This window comes from Rhinopithecus bieti, unplaced genomic scaffold, assembly GCF_001698545.2.
Source record: "Rhinopithecus bieti isolate Rb0 unplaced genomic scaffold, ASM169854v2 scaffold_19722, whole genome shotgun sequence".
Lineage (NCBI taxonomy): Eukaryota > Metazoa > Chordata > Mammalia > Primates > Cercopithecidae > Rhinopithecus > Rhinopithecus bieti.
This window is the reverse complement of record NW_016809905.1, coordinates 28,118-50,811: the sequence shown is the minus strand read 5'-3', so window position 1 is coordinate 50,811 and position 22,694 is coordinate 28,118. Positions and strand designations below refer to the sequence as shown.

Genomic DNA, 22,694 nt, shown 5'->3' with positions numbered 1-22,694 from the left:
GTGCATAAGAATATAACTCCTTGGCCTTAAAAACAAGACAAGGAGTGGAGTGTGTAATAAGGAATGCTGAAAACAGCCTCCTAAGAATGCGGTTTGAATGCTCTTACAAGGCCACAGGTGTCTCATGACCCCACCTCAAAAAGCCATCTAGTGGATGTTTGTGTTTTAACAAGCTCTCTCAATAAATGCTTGGCGGACGGATCCTGGGGCGGACTCTCTCAGAAGAGCTGCCCCTTCCCCGCCCCCCAGCCCTGTTCAGCTGAAGTTGTCTAAGAACTCATTCTTGGCGTTCACTGCAAGCTATAAGCTCTGCAAGTGGTGACCCCGACGTGATCGTCTTGAAGTTACGCGTGAAGGAGGAAAACTCATCCATTTTCGGGGAATCCCGGTAAGGGACAGTCCTGACTCCCATCAGGAGGATGGGACCCACGCGTGAAATATCAGGGGTTGGGTTATCATGCGTCAAGAAATGACCAAAGAACAGAAAGTAGTTTTTAAAAACAGTGCAACAGCTACTTAAGACTAACCAGTGCACTGGAGAGCCTGGAGCTCTATACAAGCCTGATTTTAATTCGGCAGGAATGCCCTTGGTTTCCTGATCAAGGAATCTTAGAGAGTTATGGGAGCAGGTAGGTCACTGCCTGAAAAGAGGATATGAGCAAGGTCATTTTACTAAGGTTACTATTTTGACCACGTGGACCACTTGGTACACTGGATGTTGTATCCTCTTTATCTGCCAGATTGCGGTGGGTCAGACTGCCCATCTTCTCTGCCTGAAGGGGATTCAGGAGGTTCAAAGGAGAAGGAAGAACAGGAACTAGAACAGCGGGAGGCGGCCGGGGGCAGGGGGCTCCTCTCTCTACTTCATTCCCTTCCACAGGGCATAAGGAGGATATTTTTTTCTGGTGATGATGAGCATGGACAGGAGCCTTTTCCTCCACCTATAGAAAAGCCATCGCCCTCCTTTCCTCCACCCTTAAAGGGACCTGCATTCATTAGCCCCGTTCAGGCAATGGTGCCTCCCATCCCCCATGAGGAGACTGGAGGCTGCCCAAGAGATGGTTCTTGGATAAGACCTTCAGTCAGTGAATACCCATATGGTCGGGTGGCCGTGTCCTCAACGCCGACTCCTCGTCAAACTTCCTTAGTAGAGGAGTGCCTCCAAGAGGGACTTAGGAAGGCAGACTCAGGCGCTTTTTGGCGCATTCCCTGTTATTGTTCAAAACAACAGGAGACGGCATGACAGTTTGCCTTTTACTGTCTTCAAAGAGTTAAAGGAAAGTATCCGTGAAAACAGTGTACATTCATCCTTTACGCAGGGGATGATTGAGGCTCTGGGAAATGGCTATAGGATGACTCCACGTGATTGGAAAGCTTGGGTAAAAGTTTTGGTTTCAGCTGCAGAATATACCGTGTGGTGGAGCGAGTACAGTGATTTAGCCATGCCGCGGTCCTTGCAAAATCTGGATAATAATATCCCAATACAACTTGATATACTATTGGGAACAGGGCCTTTTGCTTCAGCCCAGGCTCAGGCTCAAGCAGATGGCCATCTATTTCTTCAATGCTCACAGCTAGCAATGCAAACATTTAAAAAAAAAAAAAAACCATAAGACCATCCCAGGGTTCCTTTTTAACAGTTAAACAGGGTGCCACAGAAACATACATTAAATTTATCAACCGATTGCAAGCAGCAATTGAAAAACAGGTACCCCGCCCTAAAGCTACCAAACTTCTTATGTTACAATTGGCTTTTGAAAATGCAAATAAGGATTGTCAGACAGCAATAACTCCAGTCTAAGCCACTGCCACTGAAATCGGTGTGTTTATTAAAGCATACCAAAATATAGGCACTACAACTCATCTGACTCAAACTTTTGCTGCAGTGATGACCGGAGCCACATATTATAACTGTGGCCTAACCAGGCATTTGGCAAAAATAACCCTGCTACTGTTTTCCTACCTCTAAGCAAAAAACAATTTCATACTCTTCTAGCTTGTGATCTTAACTGGCAAGTCGCAGTAGCTGGTTTTATTGGTAATATCAGCTTTCATTTACCAGACTCTAAGCTCCTGAACTTCTTACAAACTGTGCCTGTTAAATTGGTACCTATTGTTTCTGAGCCCTTGCTTCAGGCCACTACTGTCTTTACAGATGGTTTAGGAAAAACTGGAAGAGCAAGATGCCACACAGACATGGCAGCACAAAATCCAGGAACATTTTAAAACTACGCAACAGGCAGAGTTAGGTGCCCTGACACTGGCCTTACAAACTTTTCCTCCCCAAGACATAAATATAGTTAGTGATTCCGCTTATGCGGTGTATAGTATTACTCATTTAGATCTTGCACATGTGAAGGGCATTACTAATGAACCCCTACTACCTTCATTTCTTGCAGCGTAAGAGCTCCTCTGTGCCCATCATTGTGGGGAAAAGAAAGAGAGATCAGACTGTTACTGTGTCTATGTAGAAAAGGAAGACAAAAGAAACTCCATTTTGAACTGTACAAAGAAAAACTGTTATGCTTTGAGATGCCGTTAACCTGTAACTTTAGCCCCAACCCTGTGCTCACAGAAACATGTGCTGTATTGAATCAAGGTTTAAGGGATTCAGGGCTGTGCGGGATGTGCCTTGTTAACAATATGTTTGCAGAAAGTATGCTGGGTAAAAGTCATCGCCATTCTCCATTCTCTATTAACCAGGGACACGATGCGCTGTGGAAAGCCTCAGGGACCTCTGCCCAAGAAAGCCTGGGTATTGCCCAAGGCTTCCCCCCACTGAGACAGCCTGAGATATGGCCTCATGGGAATGGAAAGACCTTACCGTCCCCTAGCTCAACACCCCTAAAGGGTCTGTGCTGAGGAGGATTAGTAAAAGAGGAAGGTCTCTTTGCGGTTGAGATTAAGAGGAAGGCCTCTGTTTCCCGCATGTCCCTGGGAATGGAATGTCTGTGTAAAGCCGACTATTCGTTCTCTTCTGAGATAGGAGAAAACTGCCCTGTGGCTGGAGGCGAGATATGCTGGCAGCAATACTGCTCTGTTACTCTTTACTAACTGAGATGTTTGGGTAAGAAGAAACGTAAATCTAGCCTACGTGCACAGCCGGGCACAGTACCTTCCCTTGAACTTATTTATGACGCAGATTCCTTTACTCACATATTTTCCTGCTGACCTTCTCCCCACCATCACCCCGTTCACCCTGTTCTCCTGCCACACTGCCCGTGCCGAGATAGTGAAAATAGTAATCAACAAATACTGAGGGAACTCGGAGACTGGCGCCGGCTGCGTGTGCCGGTCCCCTGGGCCCACTGTTCTTTCTCTATACTTTGTGTCTTATTTCTTTTCTCAGTCTCTTGTCTCCACCTGACAAGAAATACCAACAGGAGTGGAGGGGCAGGCCCCCTTCGATCACCACCTTCTTTACATCACATATATTCACTCTCATCCTGGCCTACCTGGTCCCTTACCAGCTAATGCTCGAGCTAATACTCTGGTACAAACACAGATGTGGTTTGCAAACTCTCCTGCTTTTTTGTGAGTTCAAGCTGATCATGCTGTTTTTTTTTTTTTTCATCAGAATGCATGCAGTCTTAAACAACAGTTTCACTTAACACTTGCTCAGGCTCACATGATTATTAAAACTTATCCTGATTGCCAACGGCATTCTCTGTGCCCTTTTTCCTTAGGGCTTGGTGGCAACCCACGAGGTCTGGTGCCTAATGCTACCTGGCAAACTGATGTTACTCAGTATACACCCTTTGGACGTTTTAAATCTCTCCACATTACTGTGGACACTTATATAGGCCTAACACATGCTACCCCCTAGGCTGGAGAAAAAACTAAAGATGCAATTGCTCATTTGTTTGAATCTATTATGACTCTAGGCCTTCCACAAACTCTAAAACTGATAATGGCCCCTGCTATCTCAGTGCTCACTTTGGCTATGCATTACAACTTTGGCAATAACATCAACATACAGCACAAGACTGGGATTCTCTATAACTCAACCAGTCATCAAACTCTTAAAGTATATCTCAATAAACAAAAGGCGGACTACGGGGCCCTCTTCTCGAGAACAGGACCTGTCATTGGAGAATCAACCGACAATGATGGTGATGACTCAGAAGGCACCTGACATTACCTGGGGACAGCTAAAGAAAATGGATCAACAGGCAACTATCCGGCTTGCAGCCATAGAAGCCTCTGTAACTGAAGGGAACCAGTTTCTTATGTATCTGGCGGTAATTGGGAAAACTTCTGAGAAAGTCAGACAGACGTAGATGTTGGGGTGGCTGGTAATTCTTGTCCTTTGCCAAGTGGGATCAGCCCAAGAGCATGTTTACTGGAGTCATGTTCTAAGTCTCCCTGTTTTTAATGTTATTTCATGGTGGGATGCTGACCTGCCTTTGTCATCTAATGATACTTCTTGGACAAGAGGTCAATGGATGCCCCTGTCTTACCCTTTACTGGAAAATTTGGGATGGATTAAACTTAATGACTCCTTGGTTTTATTGTCTAGTAATCCCCCTCTTTGTTTTTCCACAATAGCACATGATAAGTGTGTTACACTTATTCTTCAGGAGTATCTTTACTATCAGCCTAAAAGGGACGCTGAGCTTGCAAACTTGACCTTTATTTCTGCTATTACCACTGATTTTACTGAGATCTCTAATGAAGCTACACAAGTGCCTGATCTTCCTATATGCCATCTGAGTAGGGACTGGCGATATAAGTTTGAGGCCATTCAGTGGCCTCCGTCCAGACAGCCTGCGCTGTGTCAAGGGCCTCTCTTTGATAATGGCACCTTACTTGATTGGAGTCCCCATGGTTATCTTATGTCTGCAAATCTGGGAGTCCCTTCAATATTGGATCTGGGAGTCCCTCCAGTAAGTCTATCACCTGGTCAGAGGATGGGCTTTCAGGACCAATATTACAACTAAAAGAGACAAGCTTTAAGCCCTGCTCATACCCACATTTGGAGATTAGGACTTCCTTTTTTTGAACGGGTTCTCTCACATGGTGAGTGTATTACTAGCAGTGGCAACTATCCCCTCTCTTTCCATAATAATGTTACTGACACAGTTATGACTTGTACTACGCACCCTTATATACTTTTGTTTGGGCGAGGTATTCCTAACATAGAGCAGAATCCATCCTTTTATAGTATTAAAGTCTCTTCCAGTAGTTGGTATGCTACATGCCTGTCTCATCGAAATGTTACATCGTTAAATATAACCTATGTCATGATCTTAAAATGGCATGCAGAATTTTGGCTGCCCATACATTTAACCTGGAGCTGGGAAGGAGATTTGACCCTGTAGCTATTTAGAAAAGCACTGTCTCATACTCAGAAAAAAAGACTTCTGGCCACTTTAATTGCTTTTTTTAGTCTCAGCTATTATTGTATTAGCAACTGCTGCTACTGCAGCTGTTTTTCTAACAAAATCTATTCACACAGCTTCAGTGGTGAACTACATTTCAAAAACAGATAAATATTAGTAAAACTACTCTGTCTCGCCCGGAGGCTCTTAAAGCCGCTGTTGAGTAGCTGGGAGATCAGCAGCAGGCATTCATTACCCATCAAAATTTTTATTGTAATTGGCAATATAATTCTATCTATGTCACACCTCTGCCGTATAATAGCTCCCAATATGCTTGGGAGAGAGTGAAAACACACCCGCAAGAGGCTTATCACAACCATTCGTCTTCTCAAATTTCCACTCTTAAGTGTAAATTTAAAAAGCAACTTAAAAAATGGTCGCAGCAATTATAAACAAATACCCTTCAACAATTACAAAAAGGCTTTCAATAGTTAAACCCAAACACTTAGTTATCTGGGTTAAACATACGCATTTGGGTAATGGCCGCTATACTTATTCTTTTTTGTATTTGTTTGCTAGGTATGTACAAATGGCTCTGTGCTGCCACTCAACACATCTATAACCAAGAAAAAGCAATCAAAGCTTACCTCTCGTTAAATAACCAACACACTCTAAAAATTAAAGACGGGGGAGATGTTGAGGGTGCACAGCAACATATCCAAGCTTATGTACACGGCATTTGAGGTTGGGCATAGAAAAATACTGAGGCACTGTATGTATGTTATTTGTGCATGAGCATGTAACTCCTTGACCCTAAAAACAGGACAAGGATTGAGGTGTGTAATAAGGAACGCTGAAAACAGCCCCTAAGAAGGCAGTTTGAGTGCTTTTACAAGTCCACAGGTGTCTCATGACCCTCAAAAAGCCATCGAGTGGATGTTTGTGGTTTGACAACTCTTTCAATAAATACTTGGTGGACAGATGCTGGGGTGGACTCTCTCAGAAGAGCTGCCTCCCCACCAAGCCCCGCTCAGCTGGAACTGTCTAAGAACTCATTCTTGGTGTTCACCGCAAGCTATAAGCTCTGCATAAAGTTTCCATATCTACACATATCTTGGCTACATCAATAGTAATTGCTTGGGTGGCCAAATAGAAACCTTCCCACAGCAGGTGGGAAGTTCCCACACCCAGGGGAATTATTGATACTAGCTCAATAGCCATGAGCTGAGAGGCAGGAAGTGGTGGTGAGTCCTGGTCTAGGGGTGAAGAAACCAGTGCTCTAGCTAAGCTCTACCTAGCACTAGCTGTGTGTCCTTAGGTGAGTCACTTGCCGTTTCTGGGAAAAGAAGGGCATTTAAATATACACTCCTCCAAGAGGAGCTTTCCACATAATATAGCTCAGAGATTAAGAGCAGGGCCTGTGAAACCAGAGAGACTGGAATTCAAGTCTCAGTCTTACCCCACCTAGAGGCCGTTGACCTCAGACGTCCTTCGCTTCTCTGAGTCTCAGCTTCCCCAGCTTTGATAAGAACATTTGGGGCCATCCTCACAGGGCTGCAGTAAGCAAGGGCAGGTGGGCATGTTGTTTATCAACTGAAAAGCTTTATGCACATGTGTAACAATCATCATTACCATTATTATCTCCCAAGCCTTTGTTTTCCAGGCTCTCTGAGCACAATGTCTACAGCTCCCACCAGCAATGGGGTGTTTGTCGTCATCCCGCCAAGCAATGCCAGTGGCCTCCGCCCACCTCCAGCCATTCTGCCCACGTCCATGTGCCAACCTCCAGGGATTATGCAGTTTGAGGAGCCACCGCTGGGGGCACAGACATCAAGGGCCACACAGCCACCTGACTTACAGCCAGAGGAGACATTCCTGACAGGAGAGCCCAAAGTTTTGGGGGTAAGAACAGCCTCTCTGCACAACCTGAGGCAGGTAGTGTGTATCCCAGCACCGGAACATTCATGCATGTTTTGGAGAGGGGAAAAGGCAGTTAGCAAATACTTAGTAATGACTCCAAGATTCAGCCATGCACCAGGTAGACAAGCACCCTTCCCGCATAAAGCCCACAGAGAATAAGCCAGTAAAGAAATGACTCAGAAACCTCCAAAGAGAAAAGTAAGGTTGAAAAGGATGACTAGGACTAAGGGGAATACTAGCGAGGGTAGACAGAAACTTCTCTCTGGGGAGATGACATTTAAGCCAAAACTGGCTGTTAGATTGAAGCCAGCCAAGGGAATAGCTGGTGGAGGGGCTGGAGAGGGAGGGCTCACCAGGTAGAGAGAACGGCAGGTGCAAAGGCCTTGGGAATGAGTGTCGCTGTTAAAGGAAGAGGTGGAAGCCTGACATAGCTGGAACGTAATGAGCAAAGGAAAGGGGGAGATGAGATGGAGCGAACGTGGTAGATGAAAGTCAGCCCTGACAAAGCTGACAGTGCATGAAGGATTTCAATCTCAGATGGCCTTGAGCTATTGGTCTTGATAAAATACTGAAGGCATAAAATATCAGATAGAGATAGAAAGATACATACACACATTTGCACGTGTATATGTATATATGTACTGTTTTTTTGTTTTGTTTTGTTTTGTTTTGTTTTTGAGTCTTCCCTTCTGTTCCCCGCCCGGGCTGGGAAAGTTGCAGTTTGGCCGGATTCCCTCAAAGCTCAACTGCAAGCCCCTCGCCTCCCGGGTTACGCCCCATTTCCTCCCTGCCCTCAAGCCCCCTCCAGAGTAGCCTGGGACTACAGGGCCCGCCCATCCCCCTTCGCCCCGGCCTTAGTTTTTTGTATTTTTTAGTAGATAGAGACCGGGTTTTTTTCCCCCGTGTTACGCCCGGATGGGTCCTCGATCTCCCTGACCCTCCGTGGAATCGCCCGTCTCGGACCCCTCCCCATAAGTTTGCCTGGGAATACAGGCCCTTTGAGCCACCGGCGCCCCGGCCCCCACCATATGTGACTGTTAAAAGAAAACTTTAGGCCAGGCGCGGTGGCTCACGCCTGTAATCCCAGCATTTTGGGAGGCTGAGGTGGGCAGATCACAAAGTCAGAAGATCAAGACCATCCTGGCCAACACGGTGAAACCCCATCTCTACTAGAAATACAAGTTAGCCAGGCGTGGAGCCGCGAGCCTGTAATCCCAGCTACTCAGGAGGCTGAGGCAGGAGAATTGCTTGGACCTGAGAGGCGGAGGTTGCAGTGAGCTGAGATCGTGGAAGAACACTCCAGCCTGGGCGACAGAGTGAGACTCCGTCTCAAAAAAAGAAAAAGAAAAGCTTTAAACAAATTAAGTTTAACAGAGTTTATGTGAACTAAGAATAATTCAGGAATCTGGCAGCACTCAAAACCAGAAGAGGTTCAGAAAGTTCCATCCAGCTGTGTGAGCAATAAGCTATTATAGGCCAAACACAGAAGTGAAGTGGAGAAGTCTCCCCATCAGCTACAGCTAGGTGTCTGCCTTATTTGGGCATGATGTCATGAGGCATTTGCCTTATTTGGGCATGGTCTGATCAGTTGGCTGAAGGTGTTTGTCATTAGCTGAAACCCAGCTATTTGTTACAAAAATATACTCCTAAGTTAGGTTTCAGTGCATCTGGTTGGGTTGCAGTTTGTTACGTAGGAGCTCAAATTATGGAGACAGGCTAATGGCCTCCTGCTATTTTAATTATACACACACATATGTAGATTCTTCAGTCTGTTCCTTGGCCTCAGTTTCTCCAGGTGGAAGATGAAAGCATAGATTAAGCAATGTTGATGATGATAAAAGTGAAGATGATAACAGCTCTTGCTTATGAAGCATCTCTCAGAGGTGCACATACTGTGCCGGGGACTTTGCATGCATCGTCTCGCTAGATTCTCAGCACCACCTTGTAAGAACGGGATCATTGTTCCTATTGGACAGATTAGGAAACTGAGGTTTCTTAAGACTAAGTCATTTGCCCAAGGCCACATAGCTGATAAATGGCATCCTGCAAACTAAGGATGGCTGACCCTAAAGTTCTACTTTCAACGCCTCTGCTTTGTGGCATCCAGGACCTCTGGCTCAAACATGCTGGAATTCTACCCTAATAGCTGCACCACATCCACTGGTGCGGTGGAGGGGCGGTACTGGACTGGGGGCACAGACACTAAGGACCACACTGCCCCTGACTTGTGGCCCATGGAGACGGTGGACAAAGAGGGGGTCAACAATTGCTGGAATTTCGAAACCTCAAAGCAGACCCTGGGGACCAGTGCTCTCCCCCTCCAAAAAAAAAAAAAAAATTGATGAGACAAACTGCTGAAAAGCACAAAAAAGTGGACAATAGAAATAAGAGTTATGGAACGCCACCCACTGAGAATACCACTGCAGACTTAGCTGGCCTGCCGCCTCGTAGCTGGGACGCTTCGGGCAAGTTACTGAACATCTCTGAACCTCAGTTTCCTCGTCTCCAAAATTAGGATAATAATAACCTACCTCTGGCCGGGCACGGTGGCTCATGCCTGTAATCCCAGCACTTTGGGAGGCCGAAGTAGGTGAATCACCTGAGGTCAGGAGTTCGAGACCAGCCTGGCCAACATGGCGACACCCCGTTTCTACTAAAAATACAAAAATTAGCTAGGAGCAGTGGCAGGCGCCTGTCATCCCCACTACTCAGGAGGCTGGAGAATCACTTGAACCTGGGAGGCAGAGGTCGCAGTGAGCCGAGATCGCGCCATTGCACTCCAGCCTGGGCAACAAGAGCGAAACTCCTCAAAAATAACAATAATAATAGTAACAACCCACCTCTTCTCATGAGGATTAAGTGAGGCCACATCTGTAAAACCCCCAGCACAGTGCTTAGCATAGACAGGCATTCAATAAGCGGCAGCGGGTGTTTCCCAAGGCGTAATGGCAGTGACTGTGGTGGTCTACCCGCAGGGGAAAGGTCTACCAGGAAGGGGAGCCACGCTGGCGCCTTGGACGCCATGCCGTGCTGTGCCCTGTGAGGACACTGAAAAGATGAAGGACAGGTCGCTGAAGAGAAAAAGAAACTGAAGAATCAGGGGCTCATACCCATGGATACCCAAATTGTTGGCACTCATCTTAGAAAGAAATATATATTCCACTTGATGCTGAGATGACAATTCTAGTTCTTCCCAGTCAGAACTGCCCATAAAAGGACCATGCTGGTTTGGGTAGTGGTGAGTACTGGTCACTGGAGTCCCCGTGGAAGTCCTGGAGCCGGGAGGGGCTCCTGGGCTCCCAGGGCTAGATTCCAACGGTCTTCAACATCTCTTTCCACTCAGTTCCAGAATTCAATAGTTACCCAAAGCATTGCAATCTTTCTGCTATGTGGCAGACCTTACTAGAAGCTCACACTTGGGAAAACCATCCCACTTCTGAGCATAGACTAGTAGGGTGCTGGTAAACCAACTCTTAGAGGGAAAAAAAAATCCCAGTGGAGATTTCAGCAGGCTGAGAGGCAGGGCTGGGGCGATCAGTGATGGACACCGAAATAGAAAGATGCTGTTAGGAGAAGGTGCTCGCTGCAGGCTGAGGGGGTGCTCGGGAATGAGAATGGGCAAGGTGAGGCATGTGGTGCAGGGAATGTTGGCTCATCGAATGGGGTCCTAAGAAAACCAGGTATAGCAACACAGCGATGCTTGAGATCCACGGATCAGAGCAGAAAGCAGGAGGCAGGCCGGCTGAGAGCTGGACTTTGTGGGTCCGTAGGCTGCGGGGAACTAGCTTTCTCCTTAAAAGTGTCTTTATTGGTTGCTGTAATAATGTCGCCTCTAAAGAACAGAATCTGAGTTTCTTTCCCAGTCGCCAACAAGCTAGAGGAGGGCGGGGCCGGCAGGGGGCGGTGTGGAACAGGGCCCGCAGCATTGAGCCTCGGGGCTTCCCGCAGACGGTGCAGATCCTCGTCGGCCTCATCTACCTGGGCTTTGGCAGCGTGCTGCTCATGGTTCGCCGCGGGCACGTGGGCATGTTCTTCATCGAGGGCGGTGTCCCCTTCTGGGGAGGAGCCTGCGTGAGTGCTGGGGCCATGGAGAGGGAGGGTAGGGGGGATGCTGCCCAGGCTCACCTCTCCCCCATGGGCCCACCCCCACCATCCTCCTGGGCACAGCCTCTCCTAGGTGGTGGCCTGGAAGCACTTCCTAGAAGAACTAGTCTAAATCTAACTCCTTCCTCTAAACCTTCACCATCAACCTGAGCCTGACCCCACTCCTGCAGATGAAAAGCTCCCAGCAAACAGCCAGAGAAGCTGCCAAAAAGGACCAGAAAGGCCGGGGCACGGTGGCTCATGCCTGTAATCCCAGCACTTTGGGAGGCCCGCCAAATCACTTGAGGTCAGGAGTTGGAGACCAGCCTGACCAACATGGTGAAACCCCCTCTCTACTAAAATACAAAATTAGCCGGGCATGGTGGCACATGCCTGTAATCCCAGCTACTTGGGAGGCTGAGGCAGGAGAATCGCTTTAACCCGGGAGGGGGAGGTTGCAGTGAACTGAGATCTTGCCACTGAACTCCAGCCTGGGCAACAGAAAAAAAAAAAAAAAAAAAACAGATGGAGGGCATCAGGGCTGGGTCCAAACCACCCGTACTGCCCAGATCCTAAGCCTCACCCCACATCCAAACCCCTCCTGCAGAAACCCTCTAGCTCCCTGAGTTGGGTCCCAGCCCTCCATGAGCCCTGCTGTCCCCTGGGAGTCCAGCCAGCACTGAAGCCCCTGAGCCCATTCCTTTGACCTCCGTCTGGTCAAACTGGCCACTCACCCCTGCCAGACAACAGGCAGGTGAGTCCTTGTCACTGCCAACATTAAAGGGCACTTGAGTGTTTGCAGTGAACCCTGGTGTTTGCACCCCCATCAACACATCACCACAGCCTCCAGCCACCCCAAGGAAGCACAGGCCTCAGGGTCAGGCCAGCGAGGTCTGAGTCTCAGCTCCACCACATGTTAAGGTGGAGTCCCTCGGGCATATCGCTGAATCTCAAGACTCAACTTCCTCATCTAAAACTTGGGCTCATAGATCTGGCCCTGCCTACCCCATAGATTTGCAGAGGACATCAAGAGATAATGTGCCTGGTGAGTGGATTACTAACCCTAAAATTCTGTACCAAATGGAGACTGTTGAGTGATTCCCTTTTTGGAGAGAAAGCCAGAGATTTGCATAAAGGGGGTCTCCATTGCGTGAGTGTTGGTGCCAGAACCAAGGCACAGTGACTTTCTTCCCCTGCCCAGGCTGCCTCCAGCAAGAGCACAGAATCCACCAGAATGGGGTTCAGGGAGGACAAAGTGGCTGACACATCACAACCAGATCAGGATGGTCACCTGGCCATGCTTGGGGACAAGCTCTGGCCCTTTGAAAGGTCCATAGTGACCTGAAGGTGGAGGAAAAATTTGCAATCGCGAGAGTCCACGGGGAGAAATCACAACAGGAAGAAACAGAGGGGTCAGTTTCCCCTCTGAGCTCCATTCCACCGAAATTTATCACAAATATGCCCAGTAAAGCTTCAAAAATGGGGGAAGGAACAAAAGCAAAAACTTGATTTTCGATCTCAGGAGACATCAGGACATGTGTGAGCTCCAGCATTTAATCATTGTGTTGGATCTTCACATCGCTGACATCTGGGGACCCCTGAAAGTACAGAGGTATTATGTGCGTTTTTCTAGAAAGCAGGCTCATAGCGTTTCTTGGAGGCTCAAAGGAGTCTTTAGTTGAAAATTCCCAGAATTCCAGGATGGAGGAAGGCTTGGTACAGAAGGAAAGAGGCAGTCAGCAGGCATGCGCGAGCAGCCAGGCCTCCTTCTCTGTACGAACCTAGGCAAGTCACTGCCTGTCTCTGAGGCTTGACGTCCTCATCCATAAGACATTGTGCCTGTCTCCAGCCCAGAGAGCTGGATTCTAAATCCAGCTGCCCTCTTGACAACTCAGTATATCAAAATGAAACTCTTGATTCCTGCCATAGGCTTGTCTCCAACCCGATTATTCCTATCATCTCCTCATCTCAGCAAATGGCACCTCCAGCCATCCAACTGCCAAAGCAAATCCCAAGAATCATGCTAGAGTCTTTTGTTTCCCTGCTGCACATCCACCCCAGCAGCAGGTCCTGCTGGCTCGCCCTCCAGAGCATAGCCTGAGTGTGTCCCCTTCTTCCCACCCCCATGGCCAGCATGTGGGTCTACACCTACTGGAGACCTGTAGTGACTCCCTTCTGGTCCTCTGTCTCCATGTCACCCCAGGCCCTCTTCCACACCCCGCTGACCCTGTGGTCTCCCCAGCATGGCAGCCGAGTGCCACCTGCAGATTGCAGACCTGCTAAGTTGCAGGCTAAGTTGCAGTGAGGCAGCAGTGCTCAGCTCCACCCTCTCAGCTCAACAGATGCAGGGCCGGCCCCACCTCAGTGTGTCAGGCGACTGCCAAGTACATAGGTGCCATGATGCAGGTTCCTGGGCTATCCTTATGGGCAGCTTCATGCCCGGCTGTTGTCATCCCAGTTCACAGAGACAACCCTGATCCAACCTCGAGTAGCCCCCGTGACTGCTATGACTTCATCACAGCTCTTAACACCACTGTCTGTACTTTCTTCACTGTTTGCTAAGTGTCAGTCTTCCCCAGTTAGAATGTAAGCTCCAGGCCGGGCACGGTGGCTCAAGCCTGTAATCCCAGCACTTTGGGAGGCCAAGGCGGGCGGATCACGAGGTCAGGAGATCGAGACCACCCTGGCTACCATGGTGAAACCCCGTCTGTACTAAAAAAAATACAGAAAACTAGCCGGGCGAGGTGGCGGGCGCCTGTAGTCCCAGCTACTCGGGAGGCTGAGGCAGGAGAATGGCGTAAACCCGGGAGGCAGAGCTTGCAGTGAGCTGAGATCCGGCCACTGCACTCCAGCCTGGGCGACAGAGTGAGACCCTGTCTCAAAAATACAAGTAAAGAAAAATAACAAGTCAATACTGTACATTTAAAATGTAGCAAGTTAAAGTAAAACTTTATGGTTTAAAGAAATACCAGTGCAAAGAACATTTTTGCTAAGTTTACCTGAGAACAATAAACCATGCATGAGAATGACTCCCCTCCTTCCTCATGATGACCAAAAACAAATTGCAAATGGGAATACTGGAAAGCAACGTGAATGTCTGGGTCATCAGTGTGGGAAGAGGCGACTGCATTCCCCCCAGTTGGCAGCTCCATCACACCAGTCAATAGGACAGCAGCGATCACACGCAATCTACTGTATAAGTAATAGTGGGTCAGGCGCGGTGGCTCACGCCTGTAATCCCAGCACTTTGGNTGTCTCAAAAAAAAAAAAAAAAAAAAAAGAACGTAAGCTCCATAAGGGCAGAGATCTGGTCTGCCTTATTCAACTCTGTTGTGTTCCTGGCACATAACTGCCACTCCGAAAATGTTTGGTTTTTTTGTTTTTTGTTTTGAGACAGAGTCTCACTCTGCCCCCAGGCGGGAGTGCAATGGCGTGATCTCGGCTCACTGCAACCTCTGCCTCCCAGATTCAAGTGATTCTTGCTCCTCAGCCTCCTGAGTAGCTGGGATTACAGGTGCGCGCCACTACGCCCAGCTCATTTTTGTATTTTTAGTAGAGACTGGAGTTTCATCATGTTGGCCAGGCTGTTCTCAAACTCCTGACTTCAAGTGATCCTCCCGCCTCGGCCTCCCAAACTGCTGGGATTACAGGCATGAGCCACCACATTCAGCCTCACTCAGTAAATGTTTGATGAGTGAGTGTTTGAAGGAACAATGCCTTCCCCACAAGGCCCTGATGATAAGGCGTCAATGAAAACACTCACCTTGTAAGCCACAGCCCCAGTTCCCTGGACAGGGAACACCCCTACCGAGAGACCCCAAGGTGCCTGCCTGGCAGAGAAAGTGGCATCAGGAGGCTGCTCTCTCTCCCTGGCACCTCCCGACAGATCCCAAGCAGGGTGTGCCCTGCCCGGGGTCCTGGATGAGGCCTCACTGGGTCCCCTCTCCCTACACAGTTCATCATCTCTGGATCCCTCTCAGTGGTAGCCGAGAAAAACCACGCCAGCTGCCTGGTGAGTCTGAACAGGGGGACCCAGGGGCGGGGATGAGGCTACGGCTAAATCTCACTCTACCCTGCCCCTCCCATCCACTCACTCCTTCAGCTCATTCCCCAGCACTTCTGGGGAACCTGCTAAATGCCAAGGGAGGAGCAGCACCCAGGCAGACCAGACGCAGACCATTCATGTACAGGAGAAGAAGACAGGGATACTCTCTCAATGCACAAGCCGGAGTGGAAAGTGAGATCCACGGATAAAATACTCATGGTCATTCCCAGAAAGGAAAGATGCTAGAAGATCTCCTGTAAGAGTCCTGCTGGGCCTTGGTGAGCAGAGAGGACTTAGAAATGCCACAGGGAAAGCTGGAAAATGCACGGAGGGGCATGGGCAGGGTCGCCACTGAAAACACGCAGGGCTCCGTCCAATGAAAGCAAAGGTAGGGGAAGGAAAGTGGGAAGAAATTAGACGGAGAGATTTAATCGCATGATGGAGCTGGATCGTGGAAGGCTTAGTGCCTCCTACAGGCACTGGGAGCTGACGGAGGCTTTGAACAGGAGGGTGTGAGCTTTATGTCAGGCACAGAGAACACAGCAGTGAAGATCATGAACACGGCAGCGAAGGTCGTGGCACTTACCTTTTGGTACCTGGTAAGACGCCCGTAAAGCACACTAACAAAGAAGGTAGTTGCCAAGCATGGAAAGTGCTGAAAGGAAGCAGGCAGGATAATTCTCAGCTCAGCTGGGACAGTCTGGGGTCCCTGAGCAGGGGTCACGGAACAGTTCAGAGGAGGACAACCACGGAAGAGCCCAGCTGGGAAACGCCATGGGCTCTGGACGGGGGACCGGAGTGCCGGACCATCACAGGCAAGAGGTGGGCCGAGAGCGAGAGGCCGGGGAGGTGACTCAGAGCTTAAATACCAAGTTCAGGATTTATTTTAAGGACAATGAGAGACCACGGAGGCTTCAGCAGGTGATTCCTTGCCCTGTTTCGTTACTTGAGGTATCCCAGGTGCAGGGCAGAGAATGGGTTGTGGAGGGGCGGGACTAGAAGAGAGGACTCTCTGGACCAAACTCAGGGTCCCCCAGGCCATGAGCTTCGGGAGGACAAGACCTGACTTACTCTCTCCTGGACTCACATCACTTTGCATAGTGCCTGGCATGCAGTAGGTGCTCAATAAAAGCTTTTGGCTTAATTAATTAATGGATTTCTTGTGAGGCTGTTCTGATCTCAATGACCTCCTGATTGCCATTTAAAAAGAAGAATCGAGTCTTTAAACCTGAAGAGGTCCTAGAGTCCCCAGTTCACCCATGAGTGTTTCCCCCTTTAATCCTGGGGCAGTTTAACCAGAAGGCTCCAGCTATGGGTCACGAGACCGTCGGGTTCTGGCTGCATGGGGATGCCTGGGTGACTGCCTGGACCACCCCGGGAGTCACTTTTCCTGCACGCTTTTCAGACCCTGGAGTCCCAGGCCTCTCAGCCCACCCAGACTTCAGACCTTCAGCTCCTGCCTCTCCTGTCTCTCCTGCCTGGTGCCCCACCAGTGTCTGCAGTGCGAGCCTCACTCCGCCAGCCACTTCCCGGGACCTCATGGAAATGAACTCAACCTCTCTCCCAACCAGGCCTCAGTGTCCACAGCAAAGGGCCTCTCCCAACCCATGCCCCTGAACAGGCCTCAGCTGCAACTGCTCCTGCGAGGTGCTGGGCCTGGGGGAGAGGGAGCCACAGTACAGGATAGGCCGAAGGCTGCAAACTCCACCCAGAGAGGTTGTAAAGAAGGTGGTGCCCTTCTCCCTAGCAGCTTCCAAGAAGAAGGAAAGAGAGACAAGAACTCCTCCCGAGGTCCCAGGGGAGGAGAATAGAAAAGGAAAGCAGTCAATGAGAACACAGCTGCGTGCAGGGAGGTGCGGCCAGTGCCTCCTTGGCTGTGGGAGGCAGCGTGCTGGGGGCTGGACAGCTGAGCCACGGCCCCTGCCTTTTCTCCTTCTCTTTGCCTCTTCCCTCTGCTCCTGTCTCTCTGCAGGTGAGGAGCAGCCTGGGCACCAACATCCTCAGCGCTATGGCGGCCTTTGCTGGGACAGCCATTCTGCTCATGGATTTTGGTGTTACTAACTGGGTGCGTTGTCAGATGGTCCCTGGGATGGGAAAACTTGGAAAATTATGCAGCCGTGTCCAGGAGGGCAGGGGGGTGAGAGCTTGCAGTGCCAGGACGTTGGCAGGGCCTGCCAGTCCCTATAGACCCCACGAATCCATGGATCCTCTGAGCCTTCCCCAAGATGGGCATCAGAAGGGGCAAGGAGGCAGCCTGCAGGGTGAAGGGGAGGGTGCAGGACTGGCAGCAGGGGTACTGGCTCTAGGCACAGCTCTGCCCCCAACTAACTGTGTGACCTTGGGCAAGTGGTTCTCACTTGGGGGACCCCCTTACTCTAGAACTCTGGACTCACCTTTGTGTGGGTTTTGGTCCCCAGGATGAGGACAGGGGTTATCTGGCCGTGCTTACTATCTTCACCATCCTGGAGTTCTTCATCGCAGTCATTGCCACTCACTTCGGGTGCCAAGCCACCTGCGCCCAGGTCAATGCGGTGAGTACCCCCACCCCCATGTCCACTAAACCTGAGCCTCTGTGGAACGCAGTTGGCTGGGAGCGCACTCTGCCTCCAGCCCCCTCCCTCTGCACTCTGGGAAGCAATATGAAGAGACGGCGCTAGCAGGGGTGGCCTATCCATGTCAAGCAGCCCAAAGAAATATTTGGGCTGGGCATGGTGATGCATGCCCATAACCCCAGCACTTTGAGAAATGAGATGTGAGGATCCCTTGAGCCCTGGAGTTTGAGACAAGCCTGGGCAACATAAAAAGATCCTATCGCTACAAAAAAAAAAAATGTATTTTTCATTAGCCAGGTGTGGTGGTATGCACCTGTACTCCTAGCTAGTTGGGAGGCTGAGACAGAAGGATCGCTTGAGCCCAGGAGGTTGAGGCTGCAGTGAGCTATGACCACACCACTGCCCTTCAGCCTGGGTGAGAGAGCGAGGCTGTCTCTAAAAACAAAACAAAACTAAAGACGTCTTCACAGGTCAGTGAAGACAAGACTGTTCTCCCAGTGGAACTGGGTGGCACCAGCACCCACAGGGCCACTACTCTGTGCAGCCCTGCAGGGAGCCTTGCAGAATGGAAATCCTGGGCTGGTGGCATTGGGGCAGTGCTGCACCCAGAGGAGCGGGACTTTTTGGGGTTCCCAGGCCACATGGGAGACAGGGGCATCAGGGAGGGCAGCATGATGGAGATGGAAATTAAGCTTTGATTTCCAAAAAGAACGGAGGACAGTGATGATAGAAAGGGGCTGGAATGAGTGTTCAAGGCAGGGAAACCAGTTGGAGCAAAGGCTGCCTCGGGCAGGCAAACGCAGGCCACAGGGTGGGGTGCTCTTTGCAGGCGCACGATGGGGTGCATTGAGGGTGAGGGGATCGAAGTTCTGAGCAGGGGAGTGAGCTGGTTCAGGGAAATCAATCCAGAGGATTTGTCCAGTGCCGGGAGGTGGAGAGCATGGACAAGCAGGGGCTCGAGGCCAGGAAGCTGCAAGGAGGCTGGTGCCATGGTGCAGGCAAGAGAGAGCAAAGTCCTGAACCAGGCCAGGGCAGTAAGGAGAGAAAGAAGAGCAGAGCCGGGCGTGGTGGCTCACGTCTGTAATCCCAGCACTTTGGGAGGCTGAGGCGGGCGGATCATCTGAGGTCAGGAGTTCAAGACCAGCCTGGCCAACATGGTGAAACCCCATCTCTACTAAAAATACAAAAAATTACCTGGGCATGGCGGTGGGTGCCTGTAATCCCAGCTACTCGGGAGGCCGAGGCAGGAGAATAGCTTTAACCCAGGAGGTGGAGGTTGCAGTGAGCCGCTATCGCGCCATTGCACTCCAGCCTGGGCAACAAGAGCGAAACTCCGTCTCAAAGGAAAGAAAAAAAAGAACAGCAGAACGTTAGCGCCTGGAGAAATGAGACTTTTGTCTGTTTTGTTCACTACTGTACTCCCAATGCCTGGATCATAGTTGGCCCCAGTAAATGTTGTTGGAAATATTTGCGGAATTCAGTACCAGGGCGCTGTTCTCAGATTACCCACAAGGGGGTACTATTGCAACACTACCCCGAAGCTCCAGCGTCCTCGCTCAGTGCTGTTTTTTTTTTTTTTTTTTTTTTTTTTTTTTTTTTTTGAGACAGAGTCTCGCTCTGTCGCCCAGGCTGGAGTGCAGAGGCTGGATCTCAGCTCACTGCAAGCTCCGCCTCCCGGGTTCACGCTATTCTCCTGCCTCAGCCTCCCGAGTAGCTGGGACTACAGGCGCCCGCCACCTCGCCCAGCTAGTATTTTGTATTTTTTAGTAGAGACGGGGTTTCACCGTGTTAGCCAGGATGGTCTCGATCTCCTGACCGCGTGATCCACCCGTCTCGGCCTCCCAAAGTGCTGGGATTACAGGCTTGAGCCACCGCGCCCGGCCTCAGTGCTGTTTTCTTTGCAGCCTGTGATCTTCCTGCCAAACGCCTTCAGCGCAGACTTCAACATCCCCAGCCCGGCAGCCTCTCCACCCCCCGCCTATGACAATGTGGCATATATGCCCAAGGAGTCCTCTGAGTAGCAGATGTGGCACCTGCGGGTGGAGTCCAGCCTTTTCCCTCTGGGCCCAGCCTCTCCCCACCCCCACCTTGTTCATCAGGGGCCAGCCCCATCCCAGCTGCCCTCCCTCACCACATCCACACACACGCCGGCGTCTGAGTGAAGCATGCCTAGGGACGTCTCTCCCACACTTTCCCCAGTGGTTTCTTTCTAAAAGACACCAGGCTGACGTCAGGGGTGTGCGTCCTTCAGCTCCCTGAGCCCCATCACCCTTCCAAGGACACCCGCCTTGTGCATCTAAGCATTTCTCTGCTCACTGGGGAAATCCTGGCCTCATTGGAGACTCAGGTTCGAGGCCTGCCTTGACCCTCAGGCCTCGGGGAGGTCATTAAGTTCAGAGAGCCCGGAAACCTGCAGAATGGAAGAGTCTGACTCTGGCATTCCACAGAGGTGCAGAAACCAGACCAAGGCCTCATAGCAGGGCAGTGGCCTGACCGTAGCTCTCCTGGCCCCGAGATCAGCTCTGTCCTTTGTCATCTGTTGCCACATCCGTGGACCTCAGGTTTCCCATTTGGAAACCAGAATGTTGAACCAGATAAGGTTCACCAGGCCCTTCCAGCTCCCCAGGCTCCCTGAGGTCCTGGGTCTAGGCCAGGCATTGTCCTCCTGCTTCCTGGAAACCCTCATCTTCCTTGTCTGTAATATGAAGTCAGCACTGGCCCCGCCCCCACCACCATCTCCCAAGGTAGGGGAGGTTGCAGGGGAGAGCTGACGCCAGCCCACTCCTGAGGCACCACGACAGTCAGCATCGACAGGGGCACAGCAGTGGCAGTTCAGGACCTCCCTGTGCCTCTCAGCACTCCCTTCCCCACCCCCACAGCCCAAGGACAAGGCTACCACAGAAGGTTACCACGGGACGTGGGCTTCATCTCCAGGGGACAAGGAGACACGTCAGCCTGGTGTTCACCAGCCCTGGTAGATGAGATGGCTTGTCTCATCCACACCACAGAAGGAAATAAACCACGTGGCTTAAATTTTGAGCTGGTCTTGTTGCAATGACTTTTTCTTTTTAACCTCAGGGGCTTCCAAGGGTCATCCACGTTTATCAGAGGAACTGGGTAACTGTCCCACTGTCACAAAAGGGCACCTCTGGGTGCCTCGCTCTGTGTGGTATAATCCTTACACTTACTCTGTCCCCATCTCAGTTCAGACAAACATGCACTCATATCACCACTCCACAACTAAGGACACTGAAGCTTAAAGATGTTAATTTATATGCCTGAGGCCACAGAGCTAGTTAGGAGCAAAACTGGGATCCAAACCTAGTTCCATATGACGTCACAGTCCGTTTTCTCACCACTTGGTCTCCCCTTAGTACAAACCTAAGTGCTTCCCACCAACCCCTTTTCCTCCTTCCTTCTGTTTCTTCATCCCACAAACTAAGGCAGGGCTGCATTCCTCAACACACTCACTTCTTCTTCACCCAACAAACTCCCACTCCTCGTTTAAGACCCTATTTAAATGCTGCCCCTTCTGTGAAGTCTTCTCAAAGGAAGGGTGATCCACTGGGTGGCTAAGTACTAGGACCACAACACTGGAGCGAGGGTGGGACAAGGGAGGTGCCATTCGAGGGGGCATTCACTCTCAGGATCATGCCAGTGCAGAGTGGGGATAAGGGGGTACAACAAGCTTTGGCTTTTACAATTGAGAAAGGAGAATCGAGGATTTAGAGCTTCGATTTGAAGATCATTAAGTACAGAGTTGGAGGAAATGTACTTGAAGATTTAGGACCAGTTTTCCTGCCATATAAAGGAAACCAGAGACATTTCAGAAGTGAGGGGAGGAGTTGTGAGAGAGAGAGGGAGAAACAGAGAGAGGTTAGCCCCAAGCTGGGATTGCTGCCCTCTCTCCTCTGCTGACCAAATCCCTCAGGAAGTGTGTAGGCCAAAAGCCACAGGTCCATTAAGAGGAATTAAAGACTACAAGGTCCCTAGAGATGTCCCATGTGCAGACAGCATGGAGCCGCAACATAAAGATGGCCAGGGACTGTGCCTGGTGACACAATAGTCCTGCATTCCCACGTAGTATATGAGTCCAAGCATGAGAAAGCTCCATGTGTTTCCTGAGCTGGCCAGTGGCCAGATGTGCAATGTGGATTATGTGAAACTATAACTTTATAACAAATATGAACAACAAATAAGAGCGGGGACAGTGGCCACCACTGAGAGACCAGCAAGGACAAACTACACCTCAGCAGAGGCTAGCAAGGACAGATGAGGACTGAGGGCTTATGGACCGGAAGTCATTGGAAGTGACTGAGTTATCCTGAATTGGCAAAATTAAGTTTTCTACCACTACTGAGAGTAAATGGGAGGTAGAGATATAATGTCTGTGAAAAAGAACGCTGCGAACTACAAAACGTTACTAAGAGAAATTAGCAAAGATCTAAGTCAATGAAACTATATCCCGTGTTCATGAACTGAAAACCTCAAGTTTGTTAAAATGGCATTGATCTCCAAAATTTATCTATAAATTCAATATGATTCTTCAAAATTTTAGCAGTTTATTTTGGGGAAACTGACAATTTAATTCTAAAATTCATATGGAAATTCAGAGGATCTTAAAAATTACAAGAAAACTTAAAGACAAAGTTGAAGGATTTAAACAACCTGATTTCAAGATTTACTACGTAAGAATAATTAGGCAGCATAGTTTTAGCACAAAAATAGACAAAAGACCAATGGAATAAAATAGAGAGCTCAGAAAGAGACCCT

The 22,694-nt window shown here is 49.8% G+C and overlaps 1 protein-coding gene across 4 annotated transcripts; it reads left to right on the top strand.

Moving 5' to 3' along the window:
• The first annotated feature begins 206 nt into the window (after positions 1-206).
• MS4A15 (membrane spanning 4-domains A15) lies at positions 207-20,958 on the top strand. Of its 4 annotated transcripts, none has more exons than XM_017890758.1 (7): positions 207-388; positions 6,971-7,223; positions 11,190-11,312; positions 15,280-15,336; positions 17,342-17,434; positions 17,787-17,900; positions 19,826-20,958. In XM_017890758.1, the coding sequence occupies exons 2-7, from the start codon at positions 6,999-7,001 to the stop codon at positions 19,940-19,942; spliced, it is 729 nt and encodes a 242-aa protein (XP_017746247.1). In that variant the 5' UTR covers positions 207-388; positions 6,971-6,998; the 3' UTR covers positions 19,943-20,958. The 4 variants fall into 4 exon arrangements, with proteins under 4 accessions (XP_017746247.1, XP_017746250.1, XP_017746248.1 ...); XM_017890759.1 differs by having other exon boundaries at positions 302-388; positions 6,985-7,223; XM_017890760.1 differs by having other exon boundaries at positions 308-388; positions 20,801-20,934.
• The last annotated feature ends 1,736 nt before the right edge of the window (positions 20,959-22,694 follow it).

Bases quoted from the DNA above. Each gene is read 5' to 3' on its own strand.
- MS4A15 (XM_017890758.1), top strand. From the start codon at position 6,999: ATGTCTACAGCTCCCACCAGCAATGGGGTGTTTGTCGTCATCCCGCCA. The intron at 11,313-15,279 runs GTGAGTGCTGGG...CTCCCTACACAG, and splicing joins CCTTCTGGGGAGGAGCCTGC to TTCATCATCTCTGGATCCCT. The intron at 17,901-19,825 runs GTGAGTACCCCC...TTTTCTTTGCAG, and splicing joins CCTGCGCCCAGGTCAATGCG to CCTGTGATCTTCCTGCCAAA.